Below are 16771 nucleotides of genomic sequence, written 5' to 3'. Positions count from 1 at the left end.
AAATGAATGTTCTTTCAAGGTTCTCAAATCTACACCTTTACTCTTGACCCTTTGGCCATGTTTACATGTTTTGTCCTTACTAGAGCTGCCTGGGTTTGAGTCTGGCCCGGCCCCTTTTCTGCACGTCATCTCTCCGGATCTCCTGCCTCTTCTGTCTCTCTCAAACTTAAAAAAGACACAGTAGAAATGCCAAAGATCTTCTCTTATCTTGATTATATAAATAAAAATGACAACTTTTTTTGCATATAGAGCAGGGGAGTGAGAGCTGATCACATGAGGTCACTCAAAAAGCATGAGAGACGCATTCTAATGCCAGATGTGAACTTATGAAGCCTACTTAGATGATAAATGGACTTACATTTGTCTTCCAACCACTCAAAGCACTTTTACACCACATGTCATGTTTTTAGCATTTAAATGACTATATTTCAGTTTAAAGCAAGCCATAACTATGCTTTAGACCAAGCAAACTACTTCTATTGTTTCACTTTTCCCCATCAGGACCTCTAGTTTTACAGCATGAAAGTGTTCATCATGCCAGAACAGTGCATGTGCACCCACTGCCTGACATAAGAGAAAATGAACAATAAACTGTATGTTAATTAGCTGCAACAGAGTGCATATTACTATATGATAAATTAAGAGAAAACTAACAAAAAAAACAAACATTTAATACTAATGACAGAAATATTACCAATATTACTATTTTATACTACTGATGTGGAATTTACATTAGAATCCAAAACTGTACTAAATCCTCCCAGATATTATAGGAATTTTATACAGGGCCTGATAAAGGTAGTGAGCCAGTTCTTCAGATTATTATTGTTATAATTTTTATACTCCTCAGTGATTACGAGGATGTTTCCCACTCCATTTTTAACACAACCCTGTTAAACAATTTTTTTACATCGCCTGCTGCTTTCATGAAACACATTAAGCACAATCAGTAACAAACCTCTCATTTAGATTAGTTGTTTACGTGCACATGGATTTGGCAAAAATAACCCTCGTAATCAAATCAGACGGAGCGAGCGTTTCCTTTCAGCAGCCGGAGGTAAAATTCAGTTTGTGTAGCTCTCAGGGGGTGATGAACTTCTGCACTGAGTAATGAAATGCATTATATCAGTAGCTGAGATGGCTGTTACAGGGACAGCCCATGCAGATCATTATTTTTAATTAGTTCCACCTTTTTCAGAGTCATTACCGCTGGCGTTGCATATATATTGCTGCTGGACTTTAAACTTTAAGCCAGGTCATACTGCAGTGAAACTAGAGGTCCAGATGTTTAAAAATGTGTCACTTTTCAAACAAATTTAGCTGTTAGCCATTTGACCCATGCACCAAGATGTCTCCTGACCATAAATCACTAACTTAGTGCTTATTGGTTGCTGTGTAATCTAATCTTACCATCTTGTGAATTTATTTTCAAGCTGGTAATGAGCAGAAGAAGAATATTTTTAAGTGATTATAACTGGAGCAGGTTACAGGCTCCAAGTTTAGTTTGCAGATATGTCCTATATACCCTCGAGGTGTTGGGGTCTTAACGTGGGAAAATATCCCAGCTGTTTAGGACAATGGCAGTGCTTAACCTGACCATGTGTTGCAGTGTTAGCATGGAAGTGTGAGCTGACAGCCCTGTGAGTCTGTAGCCACTGATTGATGAACATCCCCTCCACTGATCTCTGTTCCTTCCTCGGCCCCCTCCTCCCTTTCTCAGGAAGTGATGAAAACATACATCCTTTCAGGAAATTCATCGCCCCTCAGGAGGACAAGTTCAGTTTGTAAACACTGAAGCTGCATCCACATTCTTTATAATTATTGCAAGAACATTTTTGTCAATTTGTGCAGAGTTAGTTTCCATATTTAGGATTTAAAAGTTAGGAATACAGGGGACATGTGTCATTTGCACCTTTTCAGAAGGCAGTATTAGACCAAAAACTAATATTATATTTACACATGGAATGAATGAAGAGTATGAAAATGAGAGTAACTTCAAAACTTTCTTAAAAACTCTAAAAAAAAATCTATTAAAGTGTTTACAGTATCTATGGCAGTGGCGCTTAGAGTGTCTGATTTAAACACTGAAAGAGACACATTTTAAAAATCTTGAGCTCCATAGAGTAAAAAAAACCCACAGTTGTTAAAACAACAGTTTATTTTTTACAAACTTTGTTACATATTAACATTAAAATAATGTGTATTACATGTGACTCAACATGTTTTGCATCATTGCAAAACCTGTATTGTTTTTGTGCAAAGTTTTTTAATCCATATGGTTGCCTGAACTTTGCTACTATACCATAATATATTGCCTTATAAAAGTGTCTCTGAAATGTATGTCTGTGGCACCTTTAAAAGCCTCTAGTTTTATAATAAATTTATATTTTTATATGTATATTGCTTTGAGGTGTCCGGCAGATATCAGGATAGTATTAGTGCAAATGTGAACCAAATTGAGGCAATAGGGGAAAAATTACTAGAGATTAAACGGGTACCCCCACCGTCATCAGTGGCTTTATTCTGCAGTATTTTGCCTATGGGGTGAGTCAGTATATTGATTATTTTTATCATTGTATGCTTTAGGATATATTTTGTTATGACTATCCATTTCATAAAGGAGATGTGAAAATTATGAAAAACAAAAACAAAAAACCATGGCCATGTTTTTTCCTACCTCGGGGTATCTGTTCTACCTACTGTTTGAAATCAAAATTAAGCCCCAGTATCCCTGTGCATAAAAAATGGACAGAAGCATTATATTTTAAGCTGATGGCCCACAGGCAGTAAAAACCATGCTGTAATTCCTGTGAGGTGATAGTTTCAAATAATTATGAAAGGCGACAAAATTAGAGTAAACTCACAGATCTTAAAGAAATGTTTTTTCTCTTGTTTTCTTTCTTTCTTTCTTTTTTTTTTTTTTTTTTACCAATCCTTATATTATTATGTTATATATTCAGTGCATATTTTGTGTAAATAGGAGAGAGCTGCAATTAAGACACTGCTATGATGTTGTGAGCCATAATTTAGCCTGTTTAGCATATTGGGAAAAAAATCAGGGCTAAACTTTGGAATAATGAACTCAAGAACTACAAGAAAACTGACATGTCATTGACTGATATGCAAAATGGCCATCTACAGACTTAAGGGACCAGACTCTAGCCAGTGAGTTAATATTGCATTTTAATAGAGTTTTTGGGATTTGGCAGGGACAGGTCAAAAGTGGTCAAAGTTGTTGCAGCACAGGCCATGATACCCTTTCACAAAGGTGGGTGAAAAAATGTGGGATCCTACATTTCCCATAGTGCACAAAGAAAGCATCTTTAATTACACTTTCTCTGCCTTATAAATATCAATGTCTTTCAAACTCCACACCCCCAGTCTATCACTTAGTCACTTTTTTATTATCATTAATAAGCCCATGAGTAAATTAAAGTCAACCAGTGTCTCCTGTGCAACCACATACACCTTATACCTTTGTGAATAAAAGTATTAAAAATGCATAAAAGAGCAGTACTTGGACGCACATGGTCTTGTAGTTTGTTCTAAACCATCCTGAGGACAGCAGCTACGCTACATGTATGGCTATAGGTTGTGACCACACAGACGGCACTGGTTAGTAGGTGAGATTCATTGTTAGTTTTTGGTTTTGTCATGGGATTTGCTAATAATAACAAAAAGCAAAAGTAACGGTGGCCTTATCCTTTAACAATCGGCAGGCTACGCATCAGATGGTGCAGGGATCATCTGAGGCTGAGACTAGTAAACACTGGGGGCAGGAAGTCAGGAAGTATGTTTCCGGCACATTGGTGACCCCTCGCAGCTACAGTGTATAGAAAGACTTCCTCTCTTTCCTCTGGGCTAAAGTTCATCCGTACACTGTATTCATAGCACCGCACAGTGGGACTCTGCTGCCTTGAACTCAAAGTTTCACTGCTCTAACATTGTGATTGAAAAAATGTTCCTGTTGCATGGGGAAGTACAGTGGTCACATGCAAACATACTGGCTTTGTAATTTATGCACATATATTATATACGTTTTGTGCCTGAGGTGTGTGCTGCAGCCTCAGTCAGTATTTAAATTGCAACCAATAAGTTCTCCTTGGTTGTTTTATGTCATGTGGGAATTTCTAACCACTGCGTGTCCCATGTGAAATTTATTTCTGTATCAGAATACATGTCAGTTCAGGAGGACCATGCAATGAAACTGTGCAAAAAGCATAAGGAAATACAGTACATTTCTATCACATTTGGAACTTGGGTGTGCAATTAATGAGAAGAATACAAGCCATTTTTTGTACACAAGTTAAGTTTTGTAACAAAACTAATAACTAAATGCATCATTCATTCACCTGCTTCTAAAGGCAAAATAAAATAGTCTCCACCAGGTGAATGAAATGTCACTTGGAGGTGTTTGGCAGTATGCAAGATGTACGGGTACTCATGGGCAAAAAACATATGCACTGAGTACAGCTGAAGCCCTGACCCTGACCAATACACATTGCACCAAAAAATTAATTTAAAAAAATTCAACAGTAATGCATCTTTTCATAAACAGTTCCCCTGTTAGTCTGGATAATCCACATAACACTTCACAATGATGTCTGTGGATTTTACAGGGACAATCCACCTCCATTGTATGGTAAATAGACTTGCACCTTTCTAGACTTTCGACACATTATACAAACTTATTTTTGCTGGTATCCATGATTTGTTCTTATTTTGTTAGTATGCACGGATTTTTGGGATTCACCAATGTTTTCTTATTTTTGCTTTGCTCTTTGGTAAGAGAAATTTTTACAAGTGGTTGAAAACACTCTGACCAAGATAAGAGGAAAAGAAATTGTTTTCTCCGTCCAAAAGTTTTTGCCCAGCACATGAAAAAAGGTTTATATCTGAGAACCATTTAAAAAAAATTATTTTAAAGTAGTTAAATGGCTGGATTGTTAAACTTCAGGGCTAAAGAAGTACTACTATACTTGGTGCATTAATCCCAATCACTGTAATTTCAGTTACTGTGCATCCATCTGCTGACCAGAGCTGAATGTAACTAGGTACATTTATTTAAGTACTGTACTTAAGTACAAATCTGAGGAACTTCTTGCACACAAACCATATGACAGTAAGTGCAGCTTAATTGGTAGTTAATTTTATAATGGTTTAAATCATTTTTATGCAAAAAAAAAACATTATGTATATACTATCTTTATGAGGACTTGCTACTTTTCCTTTTATTTTGTTGAGTTTATTTAAACCTTTTTGCATGCATACTTTTTGGTTTAATACTTAAATACATTTCCCTGAAATCACACTTACTTTGTTTAAGTTTCTTACTTCACAGTATGTGAAGTTCTTCTTATAGCCTTTTTCGGTGTCACGTCTCCAGTCATGGCCATGTGCCAGAGTCTTTGCACACAGCACAAAACTTGCTCTTATATGCTATTTGGGCGGCGTTACCTGTGCTAATAGGTGACTTATGATCAAGTAAGATTCATCAATAAGAAGTCCTGGTAAGAGCAGGTTTGGATGGTTAAGAACGTTTTTTCTTACCAGAAAGTTAAGAGAAAATATAAAGGAAATTTAAGAGAATGTTGCTGCAGGAAGTCCTGCATTTTTTTGTTTGCAACAAAAAAAATCAAAGCTCAAAGGTTCACTAACTACCTTTTTGCAGCCTTTTGACGCATATCATGGCCTTCTTGATAAAAATGAAATGCTACATTACCCCCAAGCACTGAACCTTAGTCATAATAATATTGTGGTCAGCCCACAATTGACCACACTTACTGCAGGAAAGTGAATGGGCTCCGCTCATTGTGAGCAAGTGAGCAAGTAAGCTCTATTTCCATTCTCTCTTTCAAAACCACAGTTACAAGTTGCTTCTGTTTATGTGGTAAAATGAAAAATAAATCTGCCCTGACCCTAAGCGAATTACACCTGCCAACCGAATCATCGCTGCAGAAGGAAATGTGCATCTACTCATGAACAAGAGACTCGTGCTCGTTACAGCATGATTTGTAAATAATAACAACAGTGTCCTCAGCTGAGCTGTAACGTCACCTGGCTCAGTCGCAGGAGACGCACACTTCCTTCTGTGCAGTGATACAGTTGGCAGGTGTAGTTTGGTTAAAAGAAAAATAGTTCCTAAATGAAACTGCTCACGAAAAGGTCTGTGGATTATCTTGAGTAACCAAGTCATGATTTCTGGAAAGAGACATTGCTGTTGAGTTTTTTAAATGTATTTTTTTGACGCTTTGAGCACCACAAGCTGAGCGCCATCAATTTCCATAATATTGGAGAGAAGGCAGACATCTCTACCGCTGATATCTCCAGCACTTGATTATTTAAAAAAAATAATAATAATTTAAGAACTACAGTATCAACAATTTGGGAGAGAACATGTGCACATACTATAAAAGCTCTATAAGATATTTGACAAGGAGACTTGTCAGTGCAATTCAAAAATAATAATAAAATTTAAAAAATAATAATAGTAATAAAAAAATGTCAGAAAAAAAGCCACATAAGACATAATAAGGTCTATCCAATACATTCCACAAAATCTGGTCGTAGAGGTTTTACATATTTCACCCACTTGGTCCAGAGCCTAATGAACATACTCTTCTGAAGGCGAAGTGATAAAGTAATCTTTTCCATAACATAAATATCATTTACTATATCTATCCACTCCTGTATTGTCGGGGGTTCAGGAAGTAACCAACGCCTTGTGAGAGCTTTTTTTGCAGGCAGAGGTTAACAAACATATATTTATCAGAGCGCTTGTCTGAAAATCAGCATGTCCTAAGAAAAGTGTGTAAGTCAATATTGAGTACGTCTTTTAATGCTTTGTGAAATTCTGTCCAGAAAGGTCTAATCACTGGACACTCCCTGAATACATGACAGTGATTTTCTTCCTGAAACCCAAACTGTCACCAACATTTGGCATCCCCTCCAGTAAAATGTTCCTTCTGCTTCAGTGGAACATTTCCACCCAAAATCACACCACACATGTGAGTTACTGCATTTCCATTGGAATTTACACATGTCCAGCCAGACCTCATTTGATATTGAAAAATTACCCTCTCTTTCCCATTTTCCTTTTATGTATTCTGTAGAATGAGGTTTCTTTATCATGAGGCCTTTCTAAAGTTTAGAGATAGCACCCTTATTTGAGACATTTTCATAAGCATCAGAGAATACTCTTAACATTGGATCATCGGAGTCTTATTTTCAGTGTTATGTTCCCTTTAAATGTTTCTTAACCTTGTAATTTCTCTGTCTTTACAGGACCTGTACTATCAGTCCTACGCTCAGGTCGGGGTGTTGTTCGCCTCCATCGCCAACTTCAACGACTTCTACATCGAGCTGGACGGGAACAACATGGGCGTCGAGTGTCTCAGGCTGCTCAATGAGATCATCGCCGACTTTGATGAGGTGAGTAAATGTTTTGTTGCGTCGTAAATCTGCAGATTTTAAAAAAATTTATATGTACATTTTTTTCCCAGCAGTTTTCATGTCCGCCTCCTCTGCCTTTGGAGAATTTGGGGTCAAGCTCTGGTGCAATGGGACCTCCATAATGTCATTTTCAAAGATGACATTGTGGCCACGACTGAGGCTTTCAAAAAATACAGTGTTTATTGATGCAATATAATAAGCAATGGTTGCGGTTGGGAAAGTTCTTCAAAATAAGGAATTACTTACAGATGACTTTGGGCCTGCTTGAATCTATAATCAGCAACATAAAGCATTAATTTACTCAGACACGCTAAAATAGTTCATTTTAAATTGCATTTGGATTTGTTTGCCAACACAACCTATAATATATATGAGCCTAAACTGACAATTTACTTCAATTTGATTTGAAATTTGTAACAGTAGTAATGCTTTCCCTCTGTTTTATCCCTGTTTTCTTCTTTTATTTCTTTCCAGCTGATGGACAGAGAGTGCTACAGGGATATTGAGAAAATCAAGACTATTGGCAGTACATACATGGCTGCAGTAGGGCTGGTTCCTACAACTGCCTCCAAGGTACACATGCAGTGGCTATATTTAGATCCCGTATGAGTTTTTGCTTGTGTTTGCAGGGTATTAGCACATTTCAAAACTGTTCTGCATGCACACGGCAGCATTGAGGGGCCCGCTGTTTGCAGGTAGCTATTTTCTGAGTGTTGATATTTAGAACGCTGTCACGTTTCACTCCACAAATCCTCTGTGAGGGATTATGAGCCTCTGTGGCGTCAGCATATACTGCGTTCATAAAGTTTCTTTAAATCTTGCAAAGCTGACAAACAAAAGAGCCCTTTCTGCAACTTCTGTAAACGAAACAGTCAGTCGCAGAGGTGGTTTGACTTCGGTGGCATGCTTTTGTGGCAGTCACAGATGTGTTCATGTTTGTGCATGTTTTAGCATGAATGTGTTTTCCTGATATTTGTGTGATTCCCAGGTGAAGAAGTCCATCACCTCACATTTATGCACAGTGTCAGATTTTGCCATCGACATGTTCGACGTCCTGGATGCCATCAACTACCAGTCTTACAACGACTTTGTCCTGAGAGTAGGTGAGTGCAAAGACATGCACACACACTGGTCTACATAAACATTGGCGTTGGAGATACTGACCTATTGCACTGGACACCAGCGACGTTCAGTGCCGGTAAGTTGGGAAGGAAATGCATCACAGAAAAAGCGTTGCCTCCAGGAAGCTCGTCACAGCGAGACCTGAGGTTCTGGGTTCCATTGTGTTGGGTATCCTGTGGGGAGCCTGCAGCAGGAGCCCTTGTTTAATCCCAGCGTAGCCTGATGTACACAGTGCCATCCTGTCTGCAGACTGTGGGACTCTGTATGTAAAAAATGCATGTTTGCGTGCTTGGCTGAACCCCCTTTGCAGAAACGCAACTTTTGGTAATTTGCGTAATGCTGGATTTCCAGAAAGGGCAGGAAAAACAAAGTTTGGCCTGGTTTCACTTAGTCTGCATGTGTTCTGTCGGTGTCTAACTTCCAAAACCTGCAGAACTGAAGCAGTACCTTTGACCTGCACAAATGCAGTCGTGGAATTAGTAACATTATGTAAGGCTGCCTGCTTCCAGCCTTCACTTTATAAGTTCAATTTCTTAAGGTCTTCTCAGTTTTCCCGTCACTTTAATGTCCATTTCATCAGTAGGACAACAACACCTCAACTGAATACACAGCAAGGTGATTCGTCACTTAACATCTCTCATATCACTCCGCAATCTAAACCATCCTTGACCTTAAAGGATAGGTGCACTTTATTATGTAGTTCTTAATTTTAACTAAAAGGGGAGTATACAATAATAATAATAATGTATAGATTTACCAATAGTGAAATTAATTTCGTTGTCTAAATAAATCAGAGAACAGAATAAGGTTATCTACCAGATCAAATACATCTTCACAAAAATAAGTCTCATCTTACAATTGTTTTATTTATTTTGCAATACTAAAGACAGACATAGAATAAAAGCAGCAGCCATGAAGAGAGGAGTGGACAGATCAATATCTTTATTATCAGTTCAACTGGTGCTATTAAAGTCTAGTTTTGAGTATTGATACCAGCATCCATCCATACATGTGTAAATTATCAATCAGATGCATGCATGTGATTTAGTAACAAACAGAATGGTAAAGATAAATGCCAAATGCAGCTCCATTGTAATGAAAAGGTTATTAAGAGTAACTTATTATTTCTCCTCCAGGAGTAAACCTGGAGGGATTCATGCATTGCACATGTGCACATGTGTGCATAGTGTTTATTTGTCTGTCAGCAGCTCATCTTTCATACCACTAGACCAGTCAGCTTAATTCTTGTATGCACATGTATGAGTCTTCTGACTCTGACTCATGCTCAAGGGCCTCTTTTGATTGCTGTGATTTATAATCGGCACAAGTCATCAACAAAGTCACTTAGTAGTAGTGCAGAGAGTGAAAGGCATTTCCGGAAACTAAAAATAAGATGCATTACCATCTGTTGCAGGTTACATTTTGGCCTTTGCCTTAGCTCAAAAACTGACATCCTTAGAAAAGTTTGGTCCCATTTTGACCCGGAACATTTGAACATTCATTATGTACTTGATAAGTTATGATCCACTAAAGTTAGGTGCGATAAGAGATGGAAAAGCCTCCCGTCTTTTTAATATTTGCAACCATCTTGACTGTAAAGGAGCCAGGAGGGAGAATTCCACCAGGCGCAGCCGTCTAGAGCAGCTGCATTCAGCTCCAGTGGCTGCATCGCAGTCTGAACGTAGCAGCCTGGCAGGGATCCTCACTGTACTATACTTTTCTAGTTAATAATGCATTCACCCTATAAATCCTGACTCAAAAATCTTAGCTGCATGGTAGCACAGCAGCAGCTTTTAACAAGTATCTCTATCAGTGATTCTGGTTGTGACGTCACTTGATATCACATTGAGGAAGTTTGTCGAGCAAACAGACGTAGCTGTCACTGAATCTGCATTTGTTGAACTCCTCATGCAAGGCTTAGAATGAGTAATAAACAAAACACATCTGTAATGTAATATGGAGCAAGTGGACCCAAATGCAGGAGACGGCAGGTAACAGGAACTCAAACATCACTCTTTATTTCAAGGACACATTACACAAACAAATGAAGGATCCAACAAAGACTGAACGAAGAACAATGGGACTTAAATAGAAACTAAATAGAGGAGGGGATGAAGTGCAGGTGGAGAAAAGGGCAGAGAAGCTCAGGTGAGGGGAATAAGGTGGTAAGGCAGAAGAACTGGCAGGGAAGATCAGGCTGGGAGAAACTGAGGAGCAGGAAGGACGAATGAGGCTGATGCAGGACAGGTGTGACAGAAAGCAAGCGGGAAACAGACCAAGGCAGGAAGTAACACAAGACATGACATATGAGGAAACAACTGACAAAATTAACCTTCAGTGACTGTTTACTGCATTTTACAAGCTTTTTATTCTTACCTTTTTGATAAGTTTGGCTGTGTTCATGTGTATAGCATGCATTTTAGCAAGACTGTGTATTTTTATTTAATCTTGGAATTTCCAGCTCAGCTCCGTCAATGATTCTAAAGTACACTGTTAACAAAATTGTTACATTCATACTGTTAAGGGCAAAAATGCGCCCTTGAAACCCATTCAAAGTCAATTTTTGATCCCACTGCCTTCAAAGTATAAAAACATGAATTGTGTTATTTCTTGGTGTCATTCTGGGCTTTTCTTTTGGAATTTGTCACTTTTACTATTTTCCACATGATGATGTCTTTTTTTAATTTTTAATTTTGACCATATTTGGCATATGGAGAAGATACATGTTATTTCCACTGTCACTATCACAATTAATGTTGCTGCTAATCATTGACATATTCCAGGCTGTGATGCTAATAATACAAAAATCTACTTTGCATGTAGTATATTAAAAATATTTCTTTTTTTCATCTAAAAACATCTGACACTGACAAACACCTGGCATTTAACGGGTTCAAATTCTGAATATTATTGAATATTTTATATTTATGATTAGGACTGATGTTGGTTAGAAAATACCTAAAAGAAAGTAGCAAATAATATTAATGTATAATATTTTTAGAAAGCTTGCACATTTTGTGCACAGAGCGATGTGGGTGTGTGTAATATTAAAGTGGGGCCTAAGGAAATAATCAGGAAGCAGGCTGACAAGGATGTCTACATGAAATGAGGAAAAACACAAATAGAAAACCCTAAAACAAAGACAACAGAATATTATCAAAACCCCAGAAACATGACAACATGCCCCAGTTTTTCTTTCAGTTTTTAATGTCAAAATGACCTAAAATTGTAGTTTTGATTATTAAAACAGCTAAAAATTATCTATTATCTAACTGAGCGCTCTTGAAACTTAGGAAACTGGGCCAAAGTTAGACTTTAGTCACAAAAATTCAAGTCTCAAGTTTGATCCAATAAAAATCTGCTTAAATATGTGTGTTAATTTTAAAAAAGAGTGTGTTTCAGTCCCCTCATTGTGTTCATGTGTCCAGGTATCAATGTGGGACCAGTGGTGGCAGGAGTGATCGGAGCCAGAAGACCTCAGTACGACATCTGGGGAAACACAGTGAACGTAGCCAGCAGGATGGACAGCACTGGAGTACAAGGGAAGATACAGGTACAGTCCTTCAGTCTGTTTTGAGAGAGACCCGGTGAAATTAAAAGCATAAATGCAGAAAAACACTCAAAAAGGAAAAAGAAACAAATTGTGGATTTATGGAGACATCTGTTTAGTTTTTGCTTAGTTCATCTGAAGCTTTTCCTTGGCAAAGAGCCTCTTGGTGCAGTGGCTGTAGGGTTAAATAAATAATTTTATTGTATTTCCCTTAAAAGACTTAAAAGCACGTCCCATATAGACTCCTGTCCCAAATATAAGCCTGCTTAGTTCATTGGTTTATGTAGCCCGGGCTATTAATTGAAGTTTTATGATTTATTTAAAAAAATCAATCTCCCCCCCTCGTGATTATAAGCCTTTTGTTAACTTTCTTCACTTCCATTTCTCTTCTTGTGCGCTGAGCTGATCTGGCAATCAGAGTGATTCAGCGCTTCTCCGATGCCAATTCAACATGCTGAATCTTCTGAAAATAAGCCAACAAGGGCCGACAAGGGGCCAACGGTGCGGGACACATCGTAGTTACATGGTGAAAGGCCCATCATTGGGTCTTACACCACATCTGGCAAGCTGTGCTATAGTCTAAGTGTTGTCTAACACAAGGAAAAATAAGTTTTACATTTGAGGAACATTAAAAAAAATGCCTGAATATTAATATTTAATCAACTTTCATTGAGGTTTTAGAGTATTTATAATGACTGGATTATTCAATTTTAGGGATAAAGTACTACTGCTAAACTTGGTGCATTGATCCCAATTTTCAGTTCAGTAACTGTTCATCCATCTTCTGACCAGTGGTTAATTTAACTAAGTTCATTTACTCAAGTACTGTACTTAAGTAAACATCTGAGGTTACTTGAGTATTTTAATCTCATGCCACCTTCTTCTTCTACTCCATGACATGCTGCACTTTTTACTTCACTTCTATTAGATAACTAAGTTACAAATTGAGATTTTGCACACAAACCAAAATATGAAAATATACAAGTGCAGCTAAAACAATTAGTCGATCAATTAGAAAATCAGTTGGCAAGTTTTTTTTTTCAGGCTTTTTATGCCTTTGATGGGATAGGAAAGGTCAAGTGTGAAGGGGAGAGAGAGAGAGAGAGAGAGGGGCTGACATGCAGCAAGGCTGTGGCTGGAATTGAACCCTTGGCCGCTGTGGCAGGGACACAGCCTATGTACATGGGGCGCCTGCTCTATCCACTAAGCCACCGAGCACCCTCCAAGTTGCCAACTACTTTTATCATTGTTAAACCCCACCCCACCCCAGCCACAGTCTGTTCACCCTGCTGCCATCTGGAAAAAGATACAGAAGTATCTGCTGCAGAACCACCAGACTAAAGAGCAGCTTTTTTCCCCAGGCTGTGAGACTCCTCAACTTCTCCTTCCACGGCAAAAAGATGTAGCAGGATTTAGTGTCAACTTTAATTTCATTTCTTCTTAAACCACGTTTAAGAAAAATGACAAATAAATCTACCTTGTACCTTGTCATTTTTCATGCAAAAAACATTTTGTGGTTCCAGCTTCTCATATATACTTTATGTACAAGGACTTGTTGCTTTTTCTTTTAATTATTTTGATTTATTAAATGTAATACAACCTTTTTCCATGCATTCTGTTTATTTTGGTACTTCATTTTATTTTCTTGAAATCACATTACTTTAAGTTTATTTAACAGTAGGCCTACATCAATTTCACTACAGCAGAAGTTCTTTTTACAACCTTTTTGGTGTCACGTCTCCAGTGCCAGTCTTTGCACACAGCACAAAACTTGCTCTCATATGCTGTTTAGGAGGTATTACCTGTGCTAATAGTTGACTTATGATCAAGTGAGATTCATCATTAAGAACTCCTGGTCAGAGCAGATTTGGATGGTTAAGAACATTTGGTGCATCTGGAGTTGACTTCTCTTATATTTTCTCTTACCAGAAACTTAAGAGAATGTTGCTGCATGAGGCCCATTGTCTTCTTATCTCCAACTGTCTCCTAATATGATGAACTGACGTCTGTGACACATCCTGTGAAACACAGAGGAACCTCATCCTTCCATGTTTCCGCTCCAGGTGACGGAGGACGTCCATCGCCTCATCACAGACTACTACAACTTTGTCTGCCGGGGCCAGGTCAGCGTGAAGGGCAAAGGTCAGATGCTCACGTACTTTCTGGAAGGGCGCAGACAAGGCAGCAGGCCGTCTCAACTCCAGCAGCAGCCTGGCAACGCCGAGCGCCGGTCGAGTGCGTTCGCCCAGGGCAGTGTGTGCACAAGGCTGAGCCCCGCCCCCACCGTCACTACCTATGCCACCACCAGGACCCTGAGCCCGAGCACAGCCAAGGCGACCACCTCCACAAGCACCACCAGGTACCTGCCCTCTGTCCCCATGGCAACGGTGTGATGGATCTCCATGGTGAGCATGGATAAAAAGAAAATGAGAGGTGGATGGTCAACAAGACAGCAGTAGCAGTTTATTAAAAAATGAAAAAGCAGAGCTGACCTCCACTCTTCTTCTTCTGTCTGAGGGATGCAGCTGAGACACACATCGCCCAATGGGAGGCCTGGACTCAGGGCCTGGACTTCTAGGACTGAGGTGGCCTCGGTGGGACTCTCCCTGCACACTCGAGCTCTGTTTGTTGTTTGACGCCGCGGGGTGTCGTGAACAGGATACAGGATGCTTTAGCCACGTTGCTCTATGAACCAATCAGAGTCAACTCCCAAAACTGTTTCCACAACTATAATAAATCAGCATCGAAATCCAAACAATTGCACAATTGATAGTGTAGCACGCAAGCCTCATCCGGAAAATTCCTTTAACTACTTTAGCTGACCCTTTTCTCTCAGTATCAAACCAAATCAGTGCTGTTGCCTTAGCGACCACTCCTCACAATGAGTTTCTTGCCATCTTTTCTGTTGCCTTTTAGATCCTTTACTGATTCATTGGACACCAATTTAGATGAGTTAATCACAAGGGCATTGCTGTCCAACACATTTCTGTTTTTAAAGTGGATAAAGCCAAATGTATTATTGTAAACGGCAGTTAACGGTATAAACTCGCCAAACTACAACAGGGCATTGACCTCAATCATTTCGTGGACGTTTCTGCCCCTCTTCACTTTAACCCTCCAATGGCACATGAGGTAAACTCTTGATTCTTTAAGTGCATGATGCCACTGCTGCATTTTGGTCATGTTTGCTGTCTGTTTTCCCTGTGATGCTTGACTTCCAGATTCTTCCTCGTCAAAGTGTAGCAATAAATCAGTTTGTCTCCTATCTCAGCCCCACCCCCCCTCCTCCTTGCATGCTGTAGACAGCTGGATCCTATATTTTGACCTGATAGTGTATGTAGCCAATAGAGCGTGCATAGCTAGCCACACCAATGTGTATCTCCGTAGAGTTGAAGCATGACTTAGAAAAACTTATTTTCGGTATTGTGCGAGTGTGATTTCCTTCCTCATGGATTTAACAAAAAAAGACTTTTTTTCTGCGTGCTTGTTTATTAAGAAATATTTTCTATTGTTCAAATATTCAGTTCTACTATTTTTATGAACTAAAAGCTGCTTTTGGTCGAGAGAAGAAAACTGCTGTTTATGAGGAGACACCCAAACCTCCGTGTCTGGCTTCCTCATACAAATCCAGATGATTTATTCTATGGTAAAGCATGCTACTCACAGTACGGCTTACCACAGCCATTAACTCTCCTCTAATCTGTTCTAGCATGCACTGCCTGCAAGCCTGTGGCTCTTACATGCATGCTTTGAAGAAACATTCATACAGGCCGAGCAGCGGACAACACAGTGTTTTAATGTAGTCCTCATGCATGCGCTAAAGGTAGCGGTCCTCTTGAATGTAAGGTGCTTTTTTGACCTGTGTCTTCTTCATGAGCTTGGTGTGTGACAACCTTTTTTCAAAGACATTTTTCAGGATGGCTTGACATCAGGCCGGGGGTTCCTCCTCCACCCCGCTCCTGCTGTAGTCAACAGGTAGCTGTTTTTTCAAATGTGCCAACCTATTTTCATAAACATATCAGACTTTGGTGTTTAACTGTAGCACAACAGATTGTGTGGCTACGGTTATTGTGGATTTTTTCCTTTTTTTTTTTTCTTTTTTTTGGTCGAATGCCTGTATTTTTACTGTTTCAGCTGTTCCTGAGCAGTTTTGTAACTCAATAATCAAATGATGGCAAGTGTTTGATTTTTGGAGAGATTTATTTGGACACCATAATGATGTTGTTGTACTTCTTATCATATTTCAAAATAGATTTAAAGTCTATATAGTAGCTTGAATGCTTACTTTGAGTTTCTAAGAGATTAAAAATGAGGATTTTTATACACTTGCTTTAAACCGTTTGATGGACAGTTGATGGAAATGAGTTGTGTACAATATTTTTCCTGTAAATTGGATATTTTCATACTGTATGATACGGGTTTCAATTGTTACATGTAGGTATTACTTGCTATTATTGTACATTGTAGAGTCTTTTTTCAGAGATATATTATGAATGATCCGATATTTGTCGAGTTCTTTTGTTGAAGATGTATTTATTGAGATGTTTTATGTGAATGTAAATTTTGTTAAAGATGATATTTTATACTAAGTGTTTGCACTGCGATGATATTGACGTATTAAGATTATAAAAATAAAGCCAGAGGGGG

The 16771-nt window shown here is 38.7% G+C and overlaps 1 protein-coding gene across 1 annotated transcript in view; it reads left to right on the top strand.

Annotated features, from left to right (window-relative positions):
• The window catches only part of LOC121941164 (adenylate cyclase type 1-like), a 59639-nt gene extending 43411 nt beyond the window's left edge, over nucleotides 1-16228 (top strand). The window contains exons 16-21 of the mRNA XM_088077434.1: nucleotides 7285-7431; nucleotides 7927-8025; nucleotides 8441-8555; nucleotides 12003-12127; nucleotides 14188-14529; nucleotides 14650-16228. Coding sequence (XP_087933560.1) covers nucleotides 7285-7431; nucleotides 7927-8025; nucleotides 8441-8555; nucleotides 12003-12127; nucleotides 14188-14517 — 816 coding nt within the window. The 3' untranslated portion in view covers nucleotides 14518-14529; nucleotides 14650-16228. The remainder of the gene's footprint in view (nucleotides 1-7284; nucleotides 7432-7926; nucleotides 8026-8440; nucleotides 8556-12002; nucleotides 12128-14187; nucleotides 14530-14649) is intronic.
• Nucleotides 16229-16771: the final 543 nt, after the last annotated feature.

This window comes from Plectropomus leopardus, chromosome 5 (genome assembly GCF_026936395.1).
Source record: "Plectropomus leopardus strain MGB_pleo_1.0 chromosome 5, ASM2693639v1, whole genome shotgun sequence".
Taxonomy (NCBI): Eukaryota; Metazoa; Chordata; class Actinopteri; order Perciformes; family Serranidae; genus Plectropomus; species Plectropomus leopardus.
Note: the sequence above shows the minus strand (reverse complement) of the source record. Positions and strands in the feature narration are given on the sequence as shown.